This window comes from Cotesia glomerata, linkage group LG10 (genome assembly GCF_020080835.1).
Source record: "Cotesia glomerata isolate CgM1 linkage group LG10, MPM_Cglom_v2.3, whole genome shotgun sequence".
Taxonomy (NCBI): Eukaryota; Metazoa; Arthropoda; class Insecta; order Hymenoptera; family Braconidae; genus Cotesia; species Cotesia glomerata.
Genome location: NC_058167.1, coordinates 15,880,948 through 15,908,742, shown reverse-complemented (window position 1 = coordinate 15,908,742; position 27,795 = coordinate 15,880,948). Strand labels below are relative to the sequence as shown.

The following is a 27,795-nucleotide window of genomic DNA, read 5'->3' as shown; positions in this document are numbered from 1 at the left end:
AAAATTATAAGTGACAATTTTTAGAAGCATTTTTTATTATAATTGATTTATTAAAAAAATTTTTAAAATTGACAGCTGACGGCTAACTTCAGTATCATAATGAATCAACTCAACTGGGAAGCGATAAAAGTAAAGGGATAGCTGTTGTAGTTGTGAAGGTTGTTTGTATTTAAAAAAAAAAAACGCTACACGAGGTCTGAATAATATTTACCTAAGTACATTGTGCTTTGAATACGCTAATGGAGCAAAGGAGCAAAACCAAATGTTAACTGTACACATACTTTAAGATATTGTTTCTTCAAGAGTATTAGCCATATATAATACACAAACTCATGACATGTGGACATATGGTTTATATATTTATGTTTATGTATACGTCGTACGTATAATAGTTGAGTTAAATGTGAGCTTGCTGATGTTGAAGTTAAGGAAAATGACAGATTCAACTTTAGACAATTCAAACGTTGTGATTATGCACGCAAGCATACAGGTTTATGTCGAGTAAATACTCATGAATATTTGCCAACGTCTATGTAGTATCCGAGGAACCGATTAAACAAGCAAATCTGATGTATACTTATACTCATCGCACGAGCCGTTTGTAAACATTGTGGTTGCATCTTCCTGCATATCGAATTGACACTGGTAAGTATAGTGATAGTTGTTGTAGAGTTTGCTTTTTAGATAAAGTAATTGCCACTGGTTTGTTTCTTCCTGTTAGTGTTGGTCAATCCCGTCTATTACTTACTGGGCACTTTGCAGGTTTGTATGCCTTTGAAGACTATTGTATGTGTATGTAAGAAGAGATAATGAAGGCGCTGAAGAATATACATAAAGATTTTGTGCGGAAGAAACTTGAGATAAAAGCCGAAACAAACTGGTGAATGGTAGAGGGAGAGTCTGCACTAGCTCAGATCTTTCGCAGGTGGCAGTCGTCACCCTGACAGATTACCGCTAAGACTTACCTTGACTCTTACACTTTTTTTATCTAATCCGTCTGGCTTTTGTTCTCAGTCAATAATTAACACACTAAATAATATTAATAGGCGTGAAGTGATATTTAGATTTGTTGTAATTTTCGTGACTTGGAATAGTGGTTTGATGGAGACGGTTCATATCAATGTAGCAAGCGCTGTCAAAGATTTATTGAAGGATGCTTTGGTATCACCGACATTCGCTGATGTTTCATTGTGCTGTTCGGGAGGAAAAAAGTTTTTAGCCCATCGATTAGTGCTATCTGCTGCTAGTCCGTATCTTCGTGTAAGTTTTTTTACTGTTAAAAGGCTCGTTACTTACTTTAAATGTCACTTGTTGGGTAATCTCGTTGGTATTAGATGGATGGAAACAGTTAAGTAATAATTATACTGTGTAATATGTCTTAGCTTCCGTACTTAATAATTGAAAGCTAAACTTTTGCTGACTGTTTAATGCTCCAGGTGTTCATTATTCTACTCTGTGCTTGATTAAAAAGAAATATGTCTCTTCTCTACGCATCACTTGTAAATAAATTGCTCATGACTCATGATTAATAATTATTATTATTTATAGTAAAATTAAGATAATTTAAAATAGTCAATTTTTATTTAATGACTAATTAATTTAAAGTAAACATAGAGACGAGAAGTATGATATAAGAAAAAAAATGTATAGTTTCTTATTGCATATAGATGCTTTTTAAAATTTTTTTTTATTTTTTAATTAAACGAAACTTATTTAAATTAATTTGAATAAATATTTATTCAATTTTTTTTATGTATAAATATTCTTTCACAAAAGTATTTTTTTTTGTGTACGGTAAATTTAGAAAAAAATTTACTGTGAATTTAATATACCAAAATTCAATGAATGAATCAAATGATTGTACTGTAACGAAAAAATTTTATTAGTTTTTTTTTTTCGATTTTTAATTTTAAGGTTGACTGAATTTTTTTTGCGTAAGCGTAATGAAACCGTTGAAAAAAAAATGTATTCTTTTACTATGTTTAGGAAGTTCTTTCGGCACACGGAAAAATAGCAGGTCAATGTGAACCAATTACAATGATATTAGCAGAGGTCGAGGGCAATGATCTAGCTTCAATCTTAGGATTTCTCTACACTGGAAGTGTCGCGGTGCCTCAAGCGAGATTAGAAGCTTTCTCAAGTACTGCAGATGCTCTTAAAATTAGAATACCTCCGTTACCACATGCTCTAAAAGCTCAAACTGTATCTGATGCAAAAAATAATTCGAGCTATAAATCTTACGCTCATGTAGATCTGCCAGAAGATTGTCAAGAAGTTGGTTTGAATTTAAAAATTATAAACAAAACACATTGTTTACGTCGATTACTTATGTCATCGCATCAAGAAATTTCAGATAATAATAATGTTAATTGCAATAAGGATAATAATTCATTTAATAAATTAAAATCTTATGTAGCAAATCGAGTTATTGCTTCTCCGTGGTCGCAATTAGTTCAGCCAAAATTTCAACCAATCCTCAAGAATAAATCTTCAAATCCTTCTGTAAGTATAAATTTAATTAACATAAAAAAAATTTATTAATTAAAATTAATTTAGTTATAATTTTTTAAAATCTAAAATCGTAAAAGTGAATTTTATTAAGCGAGAACGGCGTAAAATTTAACTGTGTATTTATTACAGCCATTAACTCGTTAAAACATGAAGGTTTTTCAGGAATCGTGCGTTTACTATTCATCTTAAATAAAACTATAAATAATTAATCTTAAAGGTTTTAAGTCTTAAAACTAATGCTTCGAATAATGTTTTGATTCGAATTTATATGGTACTTGATCAAACGGAAACAGCAATCCGACAAGCACGATTCATATATAGCTAATAATTACTCCTATAGTGAAAACTTTTATAATATACCGTTATAGTAATAACGCAGAGAAAATTGACATGAAATCTTGGGTAGGCTTCAATAAAATGAATTGAATCGTGATGCTATTCTCAGGGGTAAATTAGTCTAGAAAAATCTCAAAGATAAAAAATTAATACAAAAGACTAAAGTCTCTCTAAAACGGTAAGAAATATAATATATATGACAAATAATGTTTCAGGATAACATTCCGGCGAGTTTTTATTCATCTGAGTCTTCTTGCATTCACCACGAGCCAACAAGTTCTTTGAACACCAGTACAACCACTGTAGGCGTTGAAAAATTATTTGTTACTCGTGTCAGTACGGAAGAAACTTATAACAATAATTTAAAAATATTAGAGACTGCTATCACAAAAGACGATGATCAATCTCGTGTCAATTGCGATGATAGAATCTCTCAAGATGAAACAATAAATTTATCTTCAAGATTGCAGCCGGTAGCAGAAAATAATAACAGTCAATTAAATTATGATAATAATAAACTTGATAAAGAACCGCTGAATTGCTTAAAGGGGCAAGTTAGTCTTGGCGAAGTAGATGAAGTTAAATTGGGTACCGTTATAAGTCATGATGGTAAAAATAATCGTAATGACACTTCAGATGCAACCGAATTTATTCCTAAACTTGTTTCGGAAAATTTTAAATGTAAAAATTGTGAAAAAATTTTTACATGTGAAAAAAACCTCAAGGTTAGACATGTTGCACTCTTTTTACATTAATTTTACGTTAAACGCATCAATTTTTTTTCTTCAATTTTTTTTTTTTAATTATTTTTTTTTTCTTCAATTATTTTTTTTTTTGTAAAAAATTTTATTTTTTTATTTTTTCACAATTGAATTTTTAAAATTAAATATACTAAAGTAGATTTCTTTTAAATCGTAAAAATAAATTTCAGTAAATAAATTCCCCGAACAACATTACAACAATTTAATTTAAATCTTTCGATAAAGAATAATAAGATTTGATGTTGTTGAGGTATAATTTAGTTATGGTTACAGGATCACCGTAAAAGCCATTTCAAAGAAAAACCTTTTCGCTGCGTCGATTGTGGTAAAGAGTTTTCGCAACTTCGGAACTACAAGTACCACCGCAGCGTGCACGAAGGTACCGGAGAATTTGCAGCAACTTGTCCTGAATGCGGTAAATCATTCAATGATCGTGGATACTTGGGCTCACATATGAAGATCCATCGCAATAAAAAAGAGTACGCTTGCGACGATTGCGGGAAGAGCTTTAATCAACGTGTCGCGTACAATATGCACGTTCGTATTCATACAGGCGTTAAACCTCACCATTGCGAGCAATGTGGAAAGGATTTCTCACGAAAAATGCTCCTGAAGCAACACATGAGGACACATTCTGGAGAGCGTCCTTATCAATGTCACATTTGTAATAAAGCGTTTGCTGATAAGTCCAATATGACTCTTCACACACGGCTTCACTCTGGTTTGAAGCCTTATCAATGCGACATTTGCTCTAAGGCCTTCACTAAAAAACATCATTTGAAGACACATTTGAATTATCATACTGGAATTAAGCCCTATGCTTGTCCTAATTGTAAATTAACATTTTCACAAAGCAGTAATATGAGGACTCATTACAAAAAGTGTGTAAATAATGCAAATAATAATAATACTGGAGCTAAAAAAAAAAGTAATAGTTCTTCTCTTGATGAAAAGATTAAAAATTATGATGATTTTTCAAATTATGTCTTAACACCTCCTCATTCAATCCGTGATATTATGTGAAAAATATTTAATAAATTTTATTACATCAAATACATTTCTTATTTCTTAACTTTTTTTGTTTTATCATTTTTTACTGTACTCTCGTTAGTTTTACCACTGCTTTTACCATCATTCTTAATGGTACCATTTTTATTCTACACCAAAAAAATTAAAAATCAGATTAATAAATGCGAAAAAAAAATAAATAAATTTAGAAGTATATTTACCAACTTTTTGAATATTCTTACTGTCTCTTCTTTGTGAAAATCGATGATTTTTAGGTGGAAATGTCTTACGAGCCCATTCGTCTCTTTCAGACAACCAAATCCGCTGGTATTCAAAAGCTATCAACTCTTCCATGGGTATATATGATTCTCTTTAAATAAATAAAGTTAATTAATTTAAATTAGTTAGTGCGAATAAAATTTTTAAAGCCAATTACTTTTCATATGATGGCGTGAAAACTTTCAAGGAGGCATATTCTGAAGAAATAATATTATCTGGTTTTTTAAACGGAACTGCGGGGGTCCAATGAGTAAAACTATTGAAAGACATACTTGAATATTTGAATAATCGAAGCTGTTGAAGAAATTAAATATTTATATTGCATTAAATAATATTTAATGACTTAAATGACATCTTTAACTGACGTCTTATGTTTTATAATAGCAAAATATATTACTGAGAGAGTGAAATAGCTGTTAAATATACAAATTATGAAGCAATTTTTTTGGTAAGTATTTTATTGTTTATTGATAAATATTTATTTTTGGTACCAACTTGTTTGTGTGGCAATTCTAATTTTCATTTTATCAGTATATAAGAAAATTAATTTAGCATATATTTAATAATTTTAAGAATTTTATAAAAAATAAATTATTGCAAAAAAAAATTGACATGTAGAAATTTGAAAAAATAAAAAATGCAATTTTTTAAATTAATTTTTTGGAACTTAAATATAATTTGTTAAATAAAATTAAAAAAAATTGTAAAGTGACAGCTAACTTAAATGTCATGAGACTCCTATTTTACTAACAGTCGACTAAAATACAACGTCTCATAACCTCTTAAAAAAATAAAAATGACGTTGACAAGTAGGATGTACCGCTGATCTATGTTGATTAAATGTTATTTGTATATTTTAATAATAATTATTAATCATGATCGACAAAGAAATAATTGGTGGTGTTGAAATTCCAATAACTGAAGAAAATTTACCAGAAATATGCAGAAAGCTCGACGAAGCTGAGGTATGTAAAAAATAAAAATAATTTTTTACAACATCAACATGTGATGTATTTTGATAAAAAATTTTTATTAAATTAGCTTCGCATCAACAAAGAATTGGAGCAAATGCTGCAAAAATATTGTTACGTTGAAGCTAAACTCCAAAGTATCAATAAAATATTGCCAAACGTCGCTTTGATTCGCTCAGAAGGCGAAGACTTTCGTGACACTATAGAAAAAACTAATAGATTAGCTGAAACAGTCAGTGCCAAAGTCAGAAAATTGGATTTAGCAAGGGTAAGAATTTATTAATTTAAAAAAATAATTTTTGCCATCAAATTATCCATAATTTATCTTCAGAGTCGAGTGTGCGAGTGTCAAAGCCGAGTCCACGACATTTTAGACCTCCAACTTTGCTCAGAAGGCGTAGCAACAGCTTTAAGAAATGAAGATTACGAACAAGGAGCAGCTCACGTCCGCAGGTACCTATCAATGGATCAAAAAATCTTGGAAAGAACTGCTGATGATGTATCAGAAGACCGAGTCACTATTGCAGGCTCTCTGGCAACTTTGCAACAAGCAGCTTCGCAGCTACGAACTGTCGTCACCAGGAAGTTTGACGACGCAGTAATGTCTGAAGATCTTGCATCAGTGGAGCGTTTCTTTAAAATATTTCCTCTGTTAGGAATGCACGATGAAGGGTTGGGTAAATTTTGCTTGTATTTATGCTCCAAACTGCAAGAAACAGCGCAAAAAAATTTACGCTCTGCTTTGGAAGTCAAAGCAAATGATGACAGAGCTTCTGTGGTGTATGCTGACACGATGACGTTGTTATTCGAAGGGATTGCTCGGATAATTGAAATCCACCAGCCGATAATTGAGACTTATTACGGCCCGGGGAAGCTACTGAAGACTGTGATTATTTTACAGAAGGAGTGTGACAGGCAAATTAAAAAGATCTTTGCTGAGTTTATGAAGAACCGCGGAATTTCTAAGAAAGTCCAGTCAATTAACGAGTACATGCGCAAGCAGATGACCGAAAAAACAGATCCCAAGACTCTGGATTTGTTATTGCAAGAACTAACATTAATGCACACAAGAGCTGAGTTGTATATAAGATTCTTGAGAAGAAGAGTGGTCAATGATTTAACTGTGGCTAGCTCAGATGAAGAACTGTGTAAGCAGCAGGTTAATCAATTTGAATTAATGATAAAAAACTCTGAACTGTCTCATGCGATGCAAGAAGTACTGGGCGCTTACCTTGCGCTTGAAAGATACTTCCTGGAGGAAAGTGTTAATAAGGCTTTGGGAATGGACACGCTGGACCAGGACCAGCAGACGTCGAGTATGATTGATGATGTGTTTTATATTGTCAAAAAATGCGTGAGACGCGCCATTTCTAGCTGGAGTGTCGATGGAGTTTGTGCTGTCGTGAATATGGCATGTGGAATCCTGGAAGGCGAGTTTGCTAACAGATTAAAGTCCCGGCTGCGACAAGGATATCCTGCTGGGTATCTAGACTTGGCTCAGGCTTACAGCGCGCTGCAAAGTAGCATACAACAAGGTCGCCTCCAGACGTCAGACACTGAGTATGCAAGACTCATGTTTCTGGCTTATTTGAATAACGCAGATGTCAGTATTGAGTACGTGGAGACACTGAGTAAGAGCCTCACTGCAGACATCGACGCTGCTTTTCCTTCGTTGCAACAAAAAGATCGGGATAAAATAGACAGCTGCTTAGCGGGTATGAAAGGTGTTACCACTACCTTGCGGGCGGTAATTGATTACGGAATGGAACAATTGAGATCGAGTGCTGTCAAACCAAGAATTACGCCTTGGGTAGACTCGTTTCTCTCGGTTAACCATCAGGTTAATGAAGATGAGCTACTTAGATATGAAACAGATGAACCCTTTGTTCAGACTCTGGTGATGAATCTTGAAGGATTGTTAGAGGCTTTCAAAAGCAGTTTAACTACTGCGAATTATGATGCGCTGATTGGAATTCTTACGTCTGAAGTTACTATACGATTGGAAAAAGTTGTTTTAAAGTCGACATTTAATAGGGTAAGTTTTATACGTAATATATATCGGCTGCCCCATTTTAAAACAATTTTTTAGACCTTAATTTCAGGTATTTTTTCTTAAAAATATTAATATTCAAGTATTTTCTATTTATAAATTAAATTTTTCATCAATTTGGCAGGCAAACTTTTTTTTAATAAGAAAAATTTTTAAAAATTTCTAAATGTTAGTTACTGTGTTTTGAAATTGGGCAGCCGATATGTTTTGATTTAAATTATTTTAGCAATAATTGAGCGATAGTTTTATACATAATATATATATCGGCTGCCCAATTTTAAAACACAGTAACTACAAAATTTTTATACCTAATTTTTTATAACTTTTAGATCTTAATTTGAAGTATTTTTTCTTAAAAATATTAATATTCAAGTATTTTCTATTCATAAATTAAATTTTTCATCAATTTGGCAGGCAAACTTTTTTTTAATAAGAAAAATTTCTAAATGTTAGTTACTGTGTTTTGATATTGGGCAGCCGATATGTTTTTATTTAAATTATTGTAGTAATAATTGAGCGATAAAAAAATTTATTTTGATTTTGTACAGGCTGGAGGACTTATTCTGGATAAAGAAATAAGATCATTGGCGAGTTATTTAGCCGCTGCAACTTCGTGGTCAGTGAGAGATAAATTTGCTAGGCTTACGCAAATAGCTACAATATTAAGTATCGAAAAAGTTGAAGAATTGGCTGATTATTGTGGTAGTGATGCCATTGCGTGGCGTTTAACACCTGCTGAAGTTAGAAAAATAGCGGCATTGAGAACAGATTTACGTCCTGATGATATTAAAAGGCTTAAATTATAATTTTAATTATAATTATACTTGTAATATATAACATTATTCTATAGACATAAGTACAAATATTTTTATTGACATTTTTTCAGTGTCGTTTTATCTAACATAAAAACCCTTGTATCAACATTGGCGCAGTTATCAATTATACGTAATTAATATTACGCATACATCATTTTATTATCGGCAGATAGTCGATTATTATATTCAATAAAGTTTATGATTTTTTAGATTGCTAATTCATCAAGATATTATTGAGGCAAATGCAAAAGATGCGTGATGCTTTGGAACTGTATTGCTTTATTTATTTGTTTAAAATTTTATTCCTAATCTCAATTAGTTTGGACGTCTATTAGTTTTCATATACACACGCAGATATTTTAAAAATAAAATAATAATTCAGAGTAAGAGTGCATTCACTATATGATTCGCTCGTAAGGAGAAACTGTGTTTTATAAAAATATAGAGAGTGGGGCTTTTAATATAGTCCCGTTCGTCCGAGGATGGAGCAACATATATACTTTTATATTTATACATATATTTATATAAATTGGCAAAAATTACTTTCAAAAATTCTCCTAGAAATCGTACAAGAAATATTTTCATTAGCTCAGTAAGCTGTTGGCGTATAAAATGATTAAAATAAGCAACAAACTTTTTTAATCAGCATTAAATTTCTAAATTACAAAAAAATGGTTTCGTCAGAATTGCACAAAGTTTCATTTAAACTTTTATCAAGTTTTGCAGTAGTCAATAGACAAAAGATAAAAATTAATAAATTTTAAAAATTACAATATATCTTGCTTTTGATCTAATTCTCATTAGTCATAATTATTTCTAAACGAATAACTTTCGTACTAAAAAAATTCATCACTGGTTAATTGACTGAATGAAATAAATCATCATTTTATGATGAATCATAACTAATTATAATAATTTTAAAAAAGATAACGTCTTATAACGGTTTGAAATAAAAAAAGTTACAAAACTGATCTTTCACATACTCATACAAATACAAATATAACAGACATAACATACTCACGCGTACACACAGTATTAAATCTAAGCCTTCAGACGAATGGGTCTATCTTTATCTATCGCTTTCAATTTGTCAGCAACGTTCCTACTAAAATCCAGACCCCCACGTCAATTGATCTGTTCAATTATAAGATATAATTATAAAATACGCAAAAAAAATTAAATGCTACAGTAATATCTCAATCAATTGACGTGAACTTTATTATTATTCTCTTTTATTTGGACGATAATTATCAATTAAATCACCAATATCGCAGTTATAAAATCACACCTATGTGTCTTTCAATAAGAGTATAGTAATAAAACCTGGTAACAAATCACTTTCATCACTCATATTTTTAGAGTCTATTTTGTTTATCCACTCTATCAATATAGAACTCGATTGTTTAATTTTTTTTTTTTTTTTTTTCCTATTTAAACGATGGAATGTCAATATTCTACGTTCAATCTATTCATAATAATTTTTTTTTCCGAAGTCCCATCGTCAGAAATACATGATTCATGCTTATAAAAAAAGAAAATAAAAAAAAGTCTTGTGTATTTTCACACGTACTTTTAAGCGTTTGGCATCTTACGAAAGAATGGCTATACTACGTCTGGGGCCGCCCATACAGACATTATCCAAGCTGGACCATTTTTTAATACCATTACGCAGTGCTTCGGTAGTAACCTTGTCTTCGTAGACCCTCGACATTGCTTCAAGCTTTTGAGCTTTCTCTTTGCTCAACGGTTCACTGGGGAATGTTAATTCGTTGGCTTCGGCTAGAGTACGGAGATCAAAGTAGTACTTGGCATAAACACTTGACGGGACGTTTATATTGAATTGAAGCATCTCGAGGAACTGTCTTTCAAGTTCGTTCCTAAGAAATATTATAAATTTTTTTTTTTCATTTAATAACGCAGAAAGAAGAAAAAGGTATTATCAGTTAATTAGCATTAATACATACATATCTTCAACGGTAATATCTTTAAGTATTTGACAATAATCGACATTCCATACTGCCTGATCGTCCCACACCTTTGAGGCCAAAAGAATAGCACCAAGAACAATACGCTTCCAATTAGCAGGCGTTATATCTATTTCTGCATACGTCAATAAACGTTCAAGGTATACGAGCGTTATGATTGCACATTCAGCAGTCAATTGAGCAGCGTTAAATAATGTTCGAACAAACTTATATATTTGCTTATGCTCAGGATTGTGCTTATCGTAGTCATCCGCAATTCCGTCTCTCTGTATAATAAACCAATATTGTTACTCATACAAACCCATTACATTATATTTAATAAATACATATCATGTAATAATATAAATAATAAATGATAAAAAAAAATTATATAAACTTACAGTTAATGGATGGACTTTTTCGTCAAATATATCTATTTGCCGTTGCGAAGTTCGATTCTTAATGTGATAATATATTGCCAGTGCAACACATTTAACAGTATTTTTCAAATTTGGCTGAGACACTGTACTGTCGTCCAAATAAATAGTACTACAGCTGCTGCTTTTTTTAAGAGGCCTCGTATCAGCTATTTGATGTTGACTTTTTTTTCGTACCATACCATCTGAATAAAAAAAAATTATAATTATTAATTCAGTAAATTAATTAGTCAGAAAATAATCATTAATAATAATAACTAAAATTGATCACAGGAATTCAAGACAAATAATTTCAAACTACGTGTTAATTTTAGTTTAACGTTTCGTTCTTTTATTAGGACTTCCTCAGCAACTAAAAATAAACATAAAAATATTGTTTCAACAATAATATATTTTAAACTGTGAACTATTATTATTGTACTATAATTTTTTACATATATTTTTGTATACAAAGGTTATAATTTTTGTTTATTTGTAGTTGCTGAATAAGTCCTAATAAAAGGACGAAACGTTAAACTAAAATCAACACGTAATTTAAAATTATTTATCCTGAATTTCTGTGATCAATTTTAGTTATTTATTATTTTTCTGAACGTGAGCAAGATTTTAAGATTAATAATAATAATAATAATAATTCAATCGGTTCTTGTTTTAAGGATATTTAATATTTGATGTTTATTTAATTTTCATAGAACGTTTCGCGACTTTCGCAGCTCAGGTACTCAATTACAAACGATCATCATTTGGACATTTTTATTTAGGATTTATTTGCAATTGGATATTATTGTCTTAGATTTTCTAACCGGTTACCATTTTGTACATATTGATTTACAAATATGAATTAAATTATTGGGATTAATTAACGTTGGATACATTTGTCTTTGGACATTTTTATGTTGGATTTATTTGAAATTGGATATTATTACCATGGACATTATTGCCTTGGATTTTCTGACCGATTACCATTACAAACATCAACTGTTAAATTTATGTATAATAATCTCGGCATTCATACGACTTATAATTTCCTCTGTTTCTAGTATCATCTCACAATAGTTAAATAAAGATAAAATTGTCAATTGTTAAATTAATAAATTATAAAAAATATAAAACACTTTTCACACCGTCTAAATTAGTCTCTAAAACACAACATCAAATCTCCTGAAAACAAGAACCGATTGAATTATTATGAACCATGGATAAAAATGTGAATAACTTTAATTAATAATAATGTCCTTCGATACATACTTTCGATGGATTGTTTCGATCGCTCCATAAATATCGTCCCAGCGCAAGGATGCAGTGAAGGATCTGAATCCCAGTCTTCAGGCTCTCGTTCGCTTATGTGCTGTAAATTAGTGACACTGAACTCGCCTTCAGGAAGATGTTCTTCAAGACCTCGAGTAGTATTTTCGCCAATAGGATTCTTTCTACCTCCTTGAGGACTAGAGTATCCACAGCAGCTATTTTTATTGCCCATTGCTGATGTAAATCGGGCACCTTAAACGTCTAGAAGGTGTCTACCGACAAATAATTTCTCAATATAAAACTATTTCTATAAAAACACATCCACGCCCGATTATATCTACTTGACGTTGTATTTTATTAGTGTAGAGTTAAAATCGACAGCTTGTTACCGCCGATGGAAGCGGAATACCGAGTTCCTAGATTGTTCTCACATGTCGGTGACCCGCATTAAACACACTCGATCAGCTGATCGAGATATTATCTCTGTTATCCTGATAATAAATGCACAGAGCCATCGTGAGTATCAGCCTTCTCTTCATTCTGCTTCTGTCATTATCCTGAGTGACAAGTACATCACTGTGTAAAAAGAAAAAAATAATACAATAGGTAAAAAATATATATCTGAACTATATACTCTGTTTGTATCCTAAAGAGGTATTTCTTTTTTATAATTTATATATTATAAATATATAAAGGTATTATTAATTAATCTTGTTAATGTAAGCAGAAGCTCCAGATGAGATCAATCCTGTCTGTTTGCGCCTTTTTCGTTAAAGCTTTGTGCTACTTTTAATTAAATCACCGGACTGTAATTAAACTAATATATATCACATGCACACCAACAACTTGGATGTCATTTAACTATCAATAGAAAGTATTTTACGGGAATTAGCCGCACTACAAGACATCCCAAACGTTTTTATGTCCGCCATTATTTTCAGTATTCAGTACCACGTCTTCACAGTTCATTTTTATTTATAATAATATTTTTACTCATTACTATTTACACTTGTAGAAATAGTCTTCATGTATAAAGATATTAAAAAAAAATATATGTATATAATATCTAAATATATAATATATGAAAGGATAGAGGAGGAGAGAAAAAAGGAGATGAGAGATTGACACACTATCAAGGCGTTGGAGTATGCCAAATCGTGGTTTAGTTTCAGTGTGTAAATGTATGACCGCGAGGTGTGGGCATATATGTTCTCTCACTCGCTCTTGTCATCCATAAAGAAGAGAGAAGAGACCCCCGTCGACTTGGGTACTTTTTTATATCAACACTAGATGTCATTTTATTTAATTCTGAAAATTGAAAAATAGTCATTTTATATTTTCATTTTTTATAAATTGTTTTATTTAAATTTAATTATTGATTATGATTTTTTCCACTATGTTAGTATTATCAAAATATAAAATATCTGTCAATAAATTTTAGTTTAAAAAATATGACGGTAGAATTAACAAACGTCTGATAATTTTAAAAAAATTTTTAACAAATAAATTATTGTAAAAAAAAATAAACACATTTAGACATTTTTAAAAATTATGTGATTTATTTTTAATATTTTTAAATAAAAGCAAAAATGGTCAGATGTCTGATTTTAGAATTATAAAAAATCAAAATTAATATAGCAGATATTTTATAATTTTAATCATTTTTTTAACAAATAAATTATGGCAAAAAAAATTTATAAAAAAAAAAAAATGGAAATTTAGAAATTTTAATAAATTAAAAATGCAATTTTTTGAAAATAATTTTTCTGAACCCATTTGTTTGTTTAAGAAAATTAAAAAATTGTTAAGTGACAGCTAAAGCTAAATATTAATATTTATAAAAAATTACTTACCTAAAACAATTTTTCTATTTATTGAATGAAAATTAATTTAGCAGATTTTTGATTATTTTGAGAATTTTTTTAACAAATGAATTATGGCAAAAAAAAAAATAAGAAACAAAATTGACGTGTAGAAATTAAAAAAAATTAAAAATGCAATTTTTTGGAACAAATTTATTTGTTAAAGATAGCTAAAAAATAATCAAGTGACTGTTAACTTTAATGTCATATTTATTTAATGATAAATATCCATTGCAATAATAATAATATTAAAAATTTTCAGATTATAGAGAAAAAAGAATTTAAAATTTAGCGCCACAGGAAGACATGAAAACGTACTTCCGTGATAGTCACATCAAGTTGCGTTGTGGCATTGGTTACGAATCGTGATCGTGACGATTCTTTTCGTTGTCCATGGGACGTGCTGGTACCACTTGAACCTTGAAAAAAAAAAAAATAATAATAATAAACAACTCGGAATAAAGTATTAAAAGTCCAAAAAGATAAAAGTGATAACCAGGTGAAATCGGTAACTTGTTAAGATAAAGCGGTGAATAACATATAATTATTTGAGTCTGGTTTGTTGATTAAAAAGGACCTAATAACGTCTCATAACGAAACGGATCTAGCCTGGAACGGTGGAGTGAGTGAGAAAGAAAAACAAGGGAAATCTGTCAGTAGGAGAGAGACTACTGGTGACTGGTGAGTGTTTAATACTAAAGAGAGAAGAGAGATAGAGGCAGAGGGAATGGTACATACAGAGTAGTGTAGTGTTGTCGGCCATGTTACATTAGCAGGGATGGGAACAAGGCAGCCAGGTACCACCACCAGACCAACGTGCATATCAGTGAGCCAGTGTATTCTGTATTGCACATACGGATGATGGTGTGTGGAGGGTGCGCTGATTGAAACAACCAGGGAGATATATCTATTCTATAGTGTAAGGAGCAGTGCAGAGAGCAGTGCGCTGACAAACACCACCGATTCATATTGATACTCATTGTATTCGTGTGGATGTGTCTTTGTGTGTCTGTTTTACACCACCAATTTATTATTTACTGCTATTTTTATAAATCCTGACAATTTGCTGAATTTCTTCACATCCTGCGTAACATTATTGGTAAATTTAAATCACTGTGATTGCTGTAACAAGTAACAAGTAACAAGTAACTAGTATTGTATTGTGATAATCTCAGTTTGTTCCGCTCGCTTCCGCATTTATTTACATTAATAATTACTATCATTTTAATTCACTCATTCATCAATAATTTTATTCTAGGTCTGTTTGTTGGTGGTGGTTTATTAATTTAAATGCTTATTGGTGAGCCGGTAAGAAGAAAGTGGCGCAGCAATTAAATAGTCGTCGAGAGAGTTTAAAAAATAAATAAATAAATACATTTTTAAAATATATATACGCATTGGATTGTATTGGCAATACAAGTGTCAGTCACGCTAGCTCGTGAGTCACACGACACTTGGTTTTTCTCCCATCTCCATATTTCTGATGTCACTTTTTTTTCTCTCTCATGCCACGACGAGGTGACTCGCTTTGTCTTGGTCTTTTTCATTGTCGCTCCAATTTATTGCTATTGTTGAGCATAATCATTGAAAAATGTCATTGCTGCAAAACAATTCACTTTTCACAGTGAAAATAAACAGTTGGTTCCATCTGGGCTCTGTCTCATCTTCCAAGACATTTAGTTACTTGTTTTAAGTACAAGCAATGTTTTTAACTTATGAAAATAAAGTTAGCTGACATTTAAAAATTTTTAGAAATTTTTTATTGAAAAAATTTCAACTAAACAATTAAAAAAAAATTTCACATGTAAAAAACTTGAAAAACTATAATTAATAAAAAAAAAAAAATAAAAAATTTTTAGACGTCTGCTAACTTCAGTGTCATTTTTAACTTGAGTAAATTTGTTGCTTTAATACAACTCGTGTATGTGTGTCTACTTATATTATTATTATTATTATTATTAATATTTATGTATTTGTATATACATCCAGTATTACTACGAGTGTAATGTTGCGTTAGATCGGGTCATGAGTATGAGGGAGCTAGCGTTTCACAGGACGCCCTGAAGAAGGGGCGGCGGCGCGGCGATCGGATAACGACGGCGACGTCGGCGTCGTCAACGGTTCAAGCTGGTAGAGAGGGACTAAGTGACGGCAAGTGAAGGCGAAGGGGGCACGGGCGAGTAAATGAAATGTCATAAAGACGTATACATACATCTTCCTTTTTTATTCTTTACTAACTGTGTGAAATACCTTGAGAGTGTATACTCAGTACTCTGCTTTTTGGTCTCTCTTCTCTGTTAAACTATTATCTTAATTGTCATTATTGTAACTATTATTATTGCTAGTTATCATCTGGTGTGAGTTGATTTTATTTAATATTTTTTTTCATAATTATAATCCGTTACTCGTGGCAATGTTAAAATTTTCCAATGAATTTGGTCACGCGGCATACACTGGCTTTGTTGTTACGTTTCTCGTGGCTCCATGTTATACTATGTACATGGATGTATAACGATCGTGTGCTTTGTCAGTAAATTATATTTTACATACAAGGAGTAATAATTACACGGCTGTGTGATGAGAGTGTTATTTTTTAAAATAAAAAATTCTTTTTTTAGTATAATTAATCGTTGATAAGTTTTTTTTTAGACTTAGATAAAATGAGAATTGTTTGATAGTTTAAAAAATAATAATAATAATAATAATAATAACATGATTATATTTAATGTGTAACAAGGCTGACAATATGCGATTGATTTTATTTTATTGTGTATTAATTAATCTACTGCATACTTGTGTTTATTTAATTAATAATTATTTATTTATTTATATTCATAGATAATAAATATATTTTTTCATTTGTTTAGATTGTCATGGCTAACCGGGGAACGGTAGCCCAGAGGCCAAACGGTACTCAAGGCAAAATTTGTCAATTTAAATTGGTGTTGCTTGGTGAATCTGCTGTTGGAAAATCAAGTTTGGTACTCAGGTTTGTCAAAGGACAGTTTCATGAATACCAAGAAAGTACGATAGGAGGTACGTCTTAAAATAAATTTATAAAACAATCTATTGTCATTTTATTTACTGTATTAATTAATTTTATTTTAATGATTTGTGTAGCTGCATTTTTAACACAGACAGTATGTCTTGATGACACGACTGTTAAATTTGAAATTTGGGATACGGCGGGCCAAGAACGTTATCACAGCCTTGCTCCAATGTATTATCGCGGCGCTCAAGCTGCCATTGTTGTTTATGACATACAAAATCAAGTTTGTATATTTATTACTTAACGATATTTTAAAATAATAATAATTAACATTATAAATGTGATTATTGATGTCAAGGTGACAACCAAGTAATTGATCATACTAATTGTCTTATCGTAGGACACATTCGTACGAGCCACAACCTGGGTTAAGGAACTCCAGCGGCAAGCAAGTCCGAGTATAGTGATAGCTTTGGCGGGTAACAAAGCTGACCTAGCGAATAAACGTATGGTTGACTTTGAAGAAGCTCAAGCTTATGCGGATGAAAACGGTTTACTGTTCATGGAAACATCCGCTAAAACCGCCATGAATGTCAACGATATATTCCTAGCTATTGGTAAATATTTATTATCATTAGAAATATTTTAACATTTTAAATATTAAACATCTGGATTCGGAACATTAGCTGCTATCTCGTTACACGATAGACGGATAAGTACCACGGTATGCGCGCGTGTCATTGAATAAATCCTTGTTTCGTAACTACTGCAAATTAAATTTTATGAATTCATATATTTTTTGAGTTTAAATTAATTATTTTTAAAATATATAAAGAAATGCAGTTATTTCTTGAATTATTATTGTAGTAATTTTTTATTGCTATTTTTTTTTTTATATCACTGAAGGTAGCAGACGTCTAAAAATTTTTGATTTTTTTTATTAAGTAAAATACAACTAAAAAGATATTTCTAAAAAATTGCACTTATAGTTTTTCAAGTTTTTTAGATGTGAAATTTTTTTTTTAAATTGTTTAATTGAAATTTTTTCAATAAAAAATTTTTAAAAGTTTTGAAATGTCATTTTCAATAATTATAAAGTTAGCCGACATTTTTTATTTTGTTTAATTAATATTAAATTAAAACTAAAAAAATTTTTTTTAATTTCACTTACAGTTTTTCAAATTTTTTACAAATGAAATTAAAAAAAAAATTTTTTTCTAATGATTTTTTCAATGAAAAAAAATTCTAAAAATTTTTAAATTTTAGCTAATTTTATTGTCATTAATTTTCCTAATTTTTTAGCTAAAAAACTCCCAAAGAATGAACAAACAGGAAGTGCTGGTACAAGTGGCCAAGGTCGTCGATTAGTTGAATCCGAAGGGCAAAAAGCTACGACGAGCAACTGCTGCAAGTGATTGGTCAAATCCGTAGGTGTCGCGCGTCTTCATTTATCGGTAATGATAATAAAAGTTATTTTTACACTTATTTTCCGATTATTATTTTTATTTATTATTTCAAACGTATCTTAATAATTGTTGTTATTATAATTATTATTTTTTGTGATGACGATAATTTACATTATCATTTGAAATATTAATATTATTTAAATTATTTTTTTATCTTTTAGATGTTTATGTACTGTGTACTTGTCAAAGTGGCAAGTACAATGTGTCAAGGGGTACCAATTGAATTTGTAATAATAAAAAGTGATCATCTAAGATTTATGAACCACATGGAGTGTGTTTAAGCAGAAATAATGGTAGCTAATGCTAACTACCATCAACAATAATAATAATTATAATAATATTGATTATTAATATTAATAATAAAAATAATAATAATAAGAATAATAGTAATGATAATCATAAAAAAATTTTTATTCAATTATGGTTGCTGCAATTACTAATAACATGGATGAGAGAACATTGAAGATCAGGACGACGCCGACAGTTACCACGACGATTTATGACCGATCCTTTGAATACTTGAGACTTTTTAAGTGCAAAAAACAAAATAACAGAATTAATAATACTAATAATAATTAAAAAAAAAAAAAATAAAAATTAATTAATGAGTGTGTGAGTATGCGGTAAAACTCGACCGAGGGTATCTGTGAAAGTAATAATAATCAATATGTCACAATGCATCCGATAATAATACCTATTTTGAGTATCGGGTCTGTTGGAGGAGAGAAAGAGAGCGAGAGAAAAAAATAAGAAAAGGCGGTGAGTCCCGTTTGTTATTTTAGTAATAATGGGCGGTGTTCGTTATAAATATATAAATATATATATATAAATAAATATATAAATACATTATATATATATTATTATTATTATTATTATTATTATAAATCATATGTGTAATATGATTTATTTAATAAGGATTAATAATTGATGATGATAATGAGGATATATGATTTAAATACTACAGTTTTATGTGTATGGTAAATAGTTATATAAATTAAAAAAAAAAAAAAAAAAAAAAAAAATCAACAAAAAACAAATATGAACTTTTTGGCACGCAAAAAAAAATAAAACTTTTAAGATAGTAGGGGCCATTCCTGCTGCTATTATTATTATTATCATATATATTTTCTTCGTCAGATTGTATCGTGTAATAACTATAACTTTAAAGCATATTGTATATTAATTTTATTGATAAATCTTGGTAAATTATAAATAATTATACAAGGAAAAAAAAACAATTTAGGAGCTTTAAATCTGCTTCATTTTTATCTTATTACATTTTATAATTATAATTATTATTATGACTATTTTATTTTATTATTAACTAACATAAAGTTGTTTATTTTTATTAATATTTTTTCTTTAATTATCTGTCGTGATAAATTTTTATTAGAGCTTGATAAAATACAGTTCCAAGCGGTATGATGATTTTTGCTGATTGAACAAATTTAAACGATAACTTATTACATGTTTGGAATATTATATGTTATTAGTGCCAAAATTCTATGCGGGTTTTAAATAATTTTTTTTTCTTTAGTTATAATTTTATTTTGCTCATTGTAGAAATTATATTACAAATTTATTTAGAGATAAATTTGCTGCAGCCGATGTGTATTACGTCAGTGTAATTTCATCATGATTTTATTTATCAAATGTTTAGTTTAAAGATTAATGTGGCTATTTGATAAATTTTAATGGTAAATAATTTTTTTTTATCTAATTTAATATTAATATTAATATTAAAATTAATATTAAATCTTATACATAAATTATCAAATTATTTCTAAACATATTTATTGCTTTTATTTCTTTTTTCTTATGAGAAGTACATTTCCTACTCGAAATATTTTTTAAATATCATTTTTCGGGAACTAGTAACAAAAGTTTTTATTTTAACTAGGGCAGATTTCGTCACTATTTAACAATTAAATTCTTACTATATTTTTATTAAAAAGAAAAAATTAATTCACTAGAGTGTCAACACGTTTTTTATTATTTTGTAATAAAAAGTTTATAGTTGTCCATTGTGTAACATCAAACAAAAAATTCTCCTTAATAATAGTATTGTTAATTTGTTTGTTATTAATTTAATACGCAAAATTTAGATTCAATTACATAGAAAAAAAATCAAAAATAATTTGTTTTATCATTCCTTTTTATTTTTATAAAAATTTTTCATTCCTTTGTTTAATCAAAAAATCAATATTTTATATTTCAACCCTAGTAATTAATGTTTATTTCTAAATTATAAAATATTCATAAATAAAAAGTAATGGTAAGTTTATCCTTATAAATAATTAATTAAAGTAGGCAAGTTTAATACTTTTAATATTAATATTAATTTTTTAAATAAAATGCAACCATAGACTGTATACTATTTACTTTAAAAACTCTAAATTCTTTAATCATTTATTATTATTCTCCATACTGTTTATAAATACATTTTTCATTATAAAAAATGCTTTTATAATTTTTTCCTTTTATATTTCACTGATACTTGAAAACTAGAGTGTAAATGTAAGGTTTAATTGAGCTAAACAATTAATTAGTTTGTCAAGCAATTAAAATTTTAATTTTATTGTACATATGAATACTGAATTAATTACATTGAATAATGAAAGTCAACAGAGGATCTTATTTCTAAATATTATTACAGGTACTGAATTATACTCTGTAAATTATAATTAACGTACTTATTATATTATGCATATATATATATTTATTATTTAATTGGATTTAACGAAGCTTTAAATGTCATGAACGTCATCGTTATTGAACACAGTCGGTGTAATTGGACTCCATACGTCACCTACAGTCAAATCGATTGTTGATTTTTGTGGCTGTTGCTGACGATTTAAATTTTTCTTAGCTTTAACAATAGCGTCTTGTAAGTGCTTTATCGTTTGATTCTGTAGTTTAGTCTACAAAAAATTATTATAAATTTTTTATTTATATATTAAATGCCTTTTTTATTACTATTGCTCATTATTACATCTAAAAGTATACAAACCTGTTCTAATAAATTATTTCGATCTTGCCAGTATTGATTTATAACAGCAGTTTGTTCATCGACCTAAAAGAAAAAAAAACTTTTTAATTTACGCAGTATTTAAATTCATTAAAAAAAATATATTAAAAGTAATTTATATTCAGTAATAATAAAATTTGTTTTATGGGTAAAATGTTAATTAGTATAATCTGTAAATAATTATCATACCTTTGACTGTAATCTTTGATGTAAACTTTGCAGCTCGTCTCTTGTCATCTCAATTGAATTTTTTTGAATACGAATTATTTCTTCTTTATGCTCAAGCTATCGATACAACATTAATGAATTAATAATACAATAATTATCATACTTATGAATTATTTATAAATATTTTTTTTTCATTGCCATCGATTATAACTTACGAGTTTGTCCTTGGAACATAATGAATTTTTAAGTTGATCCAATTCATCATTATCTCTGCTAGTTGATTGTAAATATTCTTTATCTTCATTTGAAACTATTTTATCGTTCTCATTATTAATCGAATTATTACTATTATCTGAAGAATTTTCATTATCATGCTGTTGACTTATTGATACAATACTCTCTAAAGCTTCCTGCATTTTAGTATGTGCGTAATCTAATTCTCTTTCTAGTTTATCTAATCTTTTTCCTTTTTCATCGAATGTCACTTGAGCTGCTTCATTATCTTGCAGCTGAAAAAATATACTCATTTAAACTAAGCTAAATTATTATCGATACATTGTGTACTTTTAATTTGGATAGATAACACCTTCGTTCTTTATTTAATTGTATTTTTTACATTTAATTCTCTAATTTTTAATCAAAAAATTTTATTAGCTTTCTTATTTTTAATTTTTTTATTTTTCTCATCAGCAAACTATTAAAAAATTTATACTTCTACAGTACACAAATTTTTGTTTTACTTTCTAAAAATTAATAAGTGAAATTTATGTTCACTTAGTCGCTGATTTTACTTTCTCTATTTTAACCAATTTTTTTTTTTTTTTTTTTTTTTTTTTTTTTTTTTATTTATTTATTTAAAAGTATGTTAAATTTCACTAATTTAAATGATGAAAATTAAGTTAACCGACATCTAAAAATTTTTAGAATTTTTTTTCATTGAAAAAATAATTACAGAAAAATAAAAAAAAAATTTTCATTTTAAAAAACTTGAAAAACTTCAAGTGCAATTTTTTAAAAATATTTTTTAGTTCTAATTCATTAAATGAAAAATAATCAAAAAATTAAAAACGTCGGCTAACTTTAATGGCATATTTAAATGTTATAAAATTTTTGAATATTAAATTTTGACTCGATTGTAATCTTGTACTTAAATACAATTAAAATTTTAGAGTGACACAATTATAGACCTATATGTTTAGTGACAATCAATACATACTACTCGATCAATGTGACTGGATAATTCCGCAAGATTTTCTTCAACGCACTGCAATTGATCATTCAATCCCGTCAAAAGGATAACAGCGTAATCCTCTTTTGAAATGAAAATACCTAAATTACACAATATATAGTCAACTTCGTCAATCGCTTTATTGAGTAATCTATCACAGATTTCAGCATCCGTATTGGCAGTTTCATTTTCGCAATTTTCTCTCTGTTGATGTTCATCAGTCGTTGAACTGATGAATTTGGCACGTGTTTCATTAACTTCATTCTTAATATCCTTCAACTTTATTTCTCTTGCAGCAATAGTATTTTTATTAACAGTCTTCTCTTCTACTTGAACTTGTAAATATTTTATCACAGTCGATAAATTTTCTTTTGCCTTACTAACTACTTCATTTGTTTTTCTTATAGATTTTCCTAGATCAACGAATAATTGGTGCCGACAGTATAAGTTGCATATAACATTACTCATTTCTTCTCTTAAATCTTCTGTCGCAGCCTGTGCGCAGACTGTGCAAATTCTAAATTCTTCCATGGCGTTAAATTGCTGTCTATTTATTTCTGGAATGTCTAATATTTTTTCATTTAATTCTAAATGACTCAGTCGTTCATTTTTCTCGTGAATACCCTAAAATTATCACCAGTTTTTATTAAATAAAATAAATAAATAAAAACAAATAATTATTAACAAACCTGTAGAGCAAACTCAAGTTGAAGAAAGCCTTCATTTTTGTCTATACATAGTTTAGATAGTGTTGTAATAATTTGTGTTAATTTATCAGCGTTATTAATTAGTTCATTATTGTATTCGTCCAAATTTGTCTAAAAATTTCACATTTAAAATTAAAAATAGTCAATTAATTATTTAATAACAAACTTACATATTCAATCTTAGTTTCTGAAACTACGTCACTATTATTTTCATTCACTCTCTCTGTAACTTGATTTTTCTAAAAAAAACAAATTAATTAGTTAAGTAAAAGACCCAGTTATTGACACTAGTCTAGATATTGACACTTGCAATTTTATTTTAATTAAAAAAAATAAATCACTTCTGATAAATTAATAAACATAATTTTTGAATTATAAATTTTAAAATAATTGGTTTTTTGAGAACAATTTTTTTAATTAGAATAAAATTGCAAGTGTCAAACAACTAAGCCAGTGTCAATAACTGGGTCTTTTACCTTAATTTAATATAATTAAATCAGTATTAAAAGCAATTATTTATAAAAACTTACTTTTTTTTCCATTTCATTTATAAAATTTAAAATATTTCCGAGTTCTTTCTTTGTATCCATTATAACACGATACTCTTCTTTTGATGTAGATTTGAAACTCAAGATATTCAGCAATAATTTGTCCTGTTAATTAATAAATATTCAAAATACCCAGACCTGCTAAATCAAAAATAAAATTTCAAAATTTATTACCTTAGCCCCGTTTTTATTGGACCCTTCGTCGGACATATCATCGCTCCAACTAATTTTCTTTTTAATAAAATAAATATTTTTCTTTACTACCAACAATAAATCTTAAGAAAATATAAAAACTATAAACATACCTCTGCAAGTGCATTAGAATTAACTTTCCTTGGTGTACCTGAAAGCGCATTCTGTAAAAATAATAATAATTTAAGATTTTAATAATTATAGACTTATAGACATTGAATTAGCTACTCAAGGACAACCAAGCATTGAATAAAAATAAAATTTTATTAATAATAAAAAGAGTATCATACATCGTTGACAAGGGTATTTTTAGAGCGTTTATTTTTACTATTGTTAAAAGATTTTCTACTTAGAAATTTCGATGCTGTTTCTATAATTATTTTATCAGCATAATTTTTAACACGTTTTCGTAATTTATCTTCAATATACTCTTGTTTAGCTTTCATTTCTAGAAAATTTTCAATCGAACCGTTTGAAAAATGATCATTATTATTGTTAAATTTATCTTGTTTCATCGAAGTCGCGAATTTCCAATACTGACTCGAGTAAATATTGCCCGACAAATTATCAATAATTTTATTATCGTTTCCGATAAAATAGGGGGTCAATTCATGAGGCTAGAAATAAATAAAGAGCTTGTATCAAACCTAATAAATTTAATTAACTGTATTATTACCTTTGAGACTAAATCTTTGCGCATTTCTTTAATAATATTATTTTTAAATTGAAGTTGTATATTTGCTTGTCGGAATTGTTCTTCTAAATAAGTAACTTGGTCTTTAAGGTTCATAATTAAATCATGTTTTTCAGCTACTTCTACCGTCAATGCTTCTCTAGACTCTACTGATTCCTGTAAAAATAATTTTATTTTGTTTAATTAAGTAAAAATATTATTCCAAAGTTGACTTACTTTTTCTAAACAATTTAATTGGTGGTTCAGTCGTGAAATCTCTCTCATTTTTTCATCTAGTTGATTTTTAAGTTTTAAACTGTCGACGTTATTGTCAATCTGGACGGTACTATCACTAAGTGCTTTATCTTGTAAATTTTCAATATATTTTTCATCTATTAATTCATTTTTTACAGTGTCTAATACTTTAATAATCTGCAATAATTTTTTAATGAGTAAAAATAAAGTATACTTATAAAAAAAAATTAAATACATACATCATCTTTAAACTCAGGATTGACTGTTGAATTATTTAATAAACTCTCTTTTAAAACTTGAAATTTGCAAACGGATTTATGTATCACTTTATCTCTATTTTTTAATTTCTTATTTAAATAATCGACTTTTTTTTCTAACTCTTCTGGATATCTACAAAATAAATTATTTTATTTTCAGTTGTATACAAAAAATATAATAAAAACTTACTCTAATGATTTTTTCCTATTTTTATCGAAATGCAGCCGATTCTTTGTGAATTCAATAGTCTTGTAGTCTTCTTTCATCGCCTATTAATAAAAAATAATTATAACAAACATATACAAATATATTTTTTTTTTTTATAATTAAATTATTGAATAAAATTGATTTAATTAAAAGGTAAGCAATAAAATTTATTATCATAAGAGTCCGGACTATTAGATTCAGTATCGCAGACACATAAAGCAACTGAAGATGGACACATATTAGCTACAGGACCACCAAACTCTATAATAAATCGTACTTTCTTGTCAGTATTCGACCATCCATTTACCTGATCATATGCACAGCTGAAACAAATTGATAAATAAATATTTTTGATCAACGAATTTAATTATACAGAAGTTAGCCAACGTTTTTAATTTTTTGATTTTTTTTAAATAATTTAATTAGTACTACAAAATATTTTTTAAAAATTGCATGTGTAGTTTTTTAAATTTTTTACAAACGAATTTTTTTTTAATGAAAAAATTTATAAAAGTTTTTAGATGTCAGATAACTTAATTTTTATCGAATTTAATAAAAGTAAAGTTAGCCGACATTTTTATTTAAAATTTTTTTTTTAATAATTAAAATAGAACAAAAAAATATTTTTTAAAAATTGCACTTACAGTTTTTCAAGTTTTTTACACATGAATTTTTTTTTTTTTAATTTTTTTGTAATAATTTTTTCAATAAAAAAAATTCTCAAATATTTTTAAATGTCGGCTAACTTAATTTTCATATTTAAACTTAGCTAAATTAAAATATACAAAACTAACTCGCTCGAAAGTGGAATGTCACTGGGTCTTATTTCAAAGAAATTAATTCCATCGAGTCTCCAACAATTTTCAACTTGCGCTCGTCGTATTAATTCCAGCAGTCCTCTAATGTCACTCTGCAGATATTGGATTCTTTGTTGTAATATTTTTTCATCTCTTTCTAGCTGATTTATTCTATCCGTCAGTTCATTAAGATTCTAAATAAAATTTCAAAATAATTAGTAGAAATATTTATAAAGATACTATTGTAAAAAAAACGTAGAATAAAAAAATACTTGTTGTGAAGGTTTTGAATAGCCGGACATATTTTCAGACAACACAAATGACGTATGCTTCAATTTTTCCTCAAGCATCTTAACCCGGCAACATGCAGCTTCTTCCAACTCTTCAATTGTACGTACCAGCATTGTATTTTGTGCATCTAAATCTTTAATCCACTCGGTCATTATTTTAATCTTGTGCTCCGATTTATTGACATCACTGGGATCAATGCTAGCAATTCTTTTTTCATATACTTTCTTAAATTCATTAAGTATCTCCAAGCTTGTCGTTTCCTCGCAAGCAATACCTGTGTCAGAATCTTTAGCCTGACAAGCTGAATTATTATCATTGAATGTTACATTGTTTCCACTGTTTGATTGCATCTTTCTCAGGTAACCTCTACTGATTTGATTAAAATAATTGTCGTTATATTTATAAATTTAATTTTAAAGGTTACAATCAATTATTTAGATAAAAATAACACTATTTCAATTTACACTGTTTACACATGTTATTTATAAATAAAAGATGTCAAAAAAAATTTTAGTTAAAGAAAAATTACCACGGACGGCTAAAAATTTAAACTTTTTTTCATCTATTTACTTTTTTAAAATGACTATTGAATTGAACGACGTGATAATGGACGGTGATAGCTTTAGTATTTATATATAGATTAATTTAATAAGATAACAACAATATTTCCATTTAGAAAAAAAAAAATTACAAACACATATTTAGTTAATGTAAGCAATGTATTAGTAGCGACTATACTACATCCA

General features: G+C 28.3%; 5 protein-coding genes across 10 annotated transcripts; 3 read left to right on the top strand and 2 right to left on the bottom strand.

Annotated features, from left to right (window-relative positions):
- Window positions 1-85: 85 nt before the first annotated feature.
- LOC123273451 (zinc finger protein 286A) lies at window positions 86-4,631 on the top strand. The gene is made up of 5 exons (XM_044740850.1): window positions 86-645; window positions 722-1,260; window positions 1,987-2,502; window positions 3,063-3,572; window positions 3,882-4,631. Exons 2-5 carry the CDS (start codon window positions 1,102-1,104, stop codon window positions 4,629-4,631), a joined length of 1,935 nt encoding a protein of 644 aa, XP_044596785.1. The 5' UTR covers window positions 86-645; window positions 722-1,101.
- A 1,039-nt stretch (window positions 4,632-5,670) lies between these two features.
- Window positions 5,671-8,796, top strand: LOC123273176 (conserved oligomeric Golgi complex subunit 4). The gene is made up of 4 exons (XM_044740448.1): window positions 5,671-5,860; window positions 5,937-6,134; window positions 6,198-7,901; window positions 8,465-8,796. The coding sequence occupies exons 1-4, from the start codon at window positions 5,771-5,773 to the stop codon at window positions 8,720-8,722; spliced, it is 2,250 nt and encodes a 749-aa protein (XP_044596383.1). The 5' UTR covers window positions 5,671-5,770; the 3' UTR covers window positions 8,723-8,796.
- On the bottom strand, window positions 8,429-13,580 carry LOC123273177 (cyclin-Y-like protein 1). 2 transcript variants are annotated; one of them, XM_044740450.1, is made up of 5 exons: window positions 12,381-13,580; window positions 11,097-11,317; window positions 10,696-10,982; window positions 10,302-10,608; window positions 8,429-8,651 (listed from the first exon to the last, which is right to left on the bottom strand). In XM_044740450.1, exons 1-4 carry the CDS (start codon window positions 12,610-12,612, stop codon window positions 10,320-10,322), a joined length of 1,029 nt encoding a protein of 342 aa, XP_044596385.1. In that variant the 5' UTR covers window positions 12,613-13,580; the 3' UTR covers window positions 8,429-8,651; window positions 10,302-10,319. The 2 variants fall into 2 exon arrangements, with proteins under 2 accessions (XP_044596385.1, XP_044596384.1); XM_044740449.1 differs by lacking the exon at window positions 8,429-8,651 and having other exon boundaries at window positions 10,204-10,608; window positions 12,381-13,579.
- Window positions 13,581-14,593: 1,013 nt separating this feature from the next.
- Window positions 14,594-19,261, top strand: LOC123273178 (ras-related protein Rab-5B). 4 transcript variants are annotated; one of them, XM_044740451.1, is made up of 6 exons: window positions 14,594-14,923; window positions 17,110-17,278; window positions 17,363-17,514; window positions 17,632-17,848; window positions 18,534-18,685; window positions 18,859-19,261. In XM_044740451.1, exons 2-5 carry the CDS (start codon window positions 17,116-17,118, stop codon window positions 18,644-18,646), a joined length of 645 nt encoding a protein of 214 aa, XP_044596386.1. In that variant the 5' UTR covers window positions 14,594-14,923; window positions 17,110-17,115; the 3' UTR covers window positions 18,647-18,685; window positions 18,859-19,261. The 4 variants fall into 4 exon arrangements, with proteins under 4 accessions (XP_044596386.1, XP_044596390.1, XP_044596388.1 ...); XM_044740455.1 differs by lacking the exon at window positions 14,594-14,923 and adding an exon at window positions 14,956-15,161; XM_044740453.1 differs by lacking the exon at window positions 14,594-14,923 and adding an exon at window positions 14,956-15,341.
- A 1,981-nt stretch (window positions 19,262-21,242) lies between these two features.
- LOC123272945 (putative leucine-rich repeat-containing protein DDB_G0290503) lies at window positions 21,243-27,516 on the bottom strand. 2 transcript variants are annotated; one of them, XM_044739974.1, is made up of 17 exons: window positions 27,031-27,516; window positions 26,756-26,952; window positions 26,239-26,284; window positions 25,944-26,023; window positions 25,736-25,886; window positions 25,479-25,673; window positions 25,245-25,418; window positions 24,682-24,732; window positions 24,551-24,607; window positions 24,359-24,481; window positions 23,999-24,067; window positions 23,811-23,939; window positions 23,110-23,745; window positions 22,109-22,402; window positions 21,915-22,010; window positions 21,708-21,770; window positions 21,243-21,618 (listed from the first exon to the last, which is right to left on the bottom strand). In XM_044739974.1, exons 1-17 carry the CDS (start codon window positions 27,397-27,399, stop codon window positions 21,445-21,447), a joined length of 2,904 nt encoding a protein of 967 aa, XP_044595909.1. In that variant the 5' UTR covers window positions 27,400-27,516; the 3' UTR covers window positions 21,243-21,444. The 2 variants fall into 2 exon arrangements, with proteins under 2 accessions (XP_044595909.1, XP_044595910.1); XM_044739975.1 differs by having other exon boundaries at window positions 26,269-26,284.
- Between the last annotated feature and the right edge of the window lie 279 nt (window positions 27,517-27,795).

Coding starts and splice junctions, on each gene's coding strand:
- LOC123273451 (XM_044740850.1), top strand. CDS start 1,102: ATGGAGACGGTTCATATCAATGTAGCAAGCGCTGTCAAAGATTTATTG. Junction 1,261..1,986: donor CTGCTAGTCCGTATCTTCGT/GTAAGTTTTTTT, acceptor TACTATGTTTAG/GAAGTTCTTTCGGCACACGG. Junction 2,503..3,062: donor ATAAATCTTCAAATCCTTCT/GTAAGTATAAAT, acceptor ATAATGTTTCAG/GATAACATTCCGGCGAGTTT.
- LOC123273176 (XM_044740448.1), top strand. CDS start 5,771: ATGATCGACAAAGAAATAATTGGTGGTGTTGAAATTCCAATAACTGAA. Junction 5,861..5,936: donor GAAAGCTCGACGAAGCTGAG/GTATGTAAAAAA, acceptor TTATTAAATTAG/CTTCGCATCAACAAAGAATT. Junction 6,135..6,197: donor GAAAATTGGATTTAGCAAGG/GTAAGAATTTAT, acceptor ATTTATCTTCAG/AGTCGAGTGTGCGAGTGTCA.
- LOC123273177 (XM_044740450.1), bottom strand. CDS start 12,612: ATGGGCAATAAAAATAGCTGCTGTGGATACTCTAGTCCTCAAGGAGGT. Junction 11,318..12,380: donor ATCGAAACAATCCATCGAAA/GTATGTATCGAA, acceptor TTTTTTATTCAG/ATGGTATGGTACGAAAAAAA. Junction 10,609..10,695: donor GATATTACCGTTGAAGATAT/GTATGTATTAAT, acceptor AATATTTCTTAG/GAACGAACTTGAAAGACAGT.
- LOC123273178 (XM_044740451.1), top strand. CDS start 17,116: ATGGCTAACCGGGGAACGGTAGCCCAGAGGCCAAACGGTACTCAAGGC. Junction 17,279..17,362: donor CCAAGAAAGTACGATAGGAG/GTACGTCTTAAA, acceptor TGATTTGTGTAG/CTGCATTTTTAACACAGACA. Junction 17,515..17,631: donor TTTATGACATACAAAATCAA/GTTTGTATATTT, acceptor GTCTTATCGTAG/GACACATTCGTACGAGCCAC.
- LOC123272945 (XM_044739974.1), bottom strand. CDS start 27,399: ATGCAATCAAACAGTGGAAACAATGTAACATTCAATGATAATAATTCA. Junction 24,733..25,244: donor GCAAAGATTTAGTCTCAAAG/GTAATAATACAG, acceptor TTATTTTTACAG/AATGCGCTTTCAGGTACACC. Junction 21,771..21,914: donor ATCAAAGATTACAGTCAAAG/GTATGATAATTA, acceptor TTTTTCTTTTAG/GTCGATGAACAAACTGCTGT.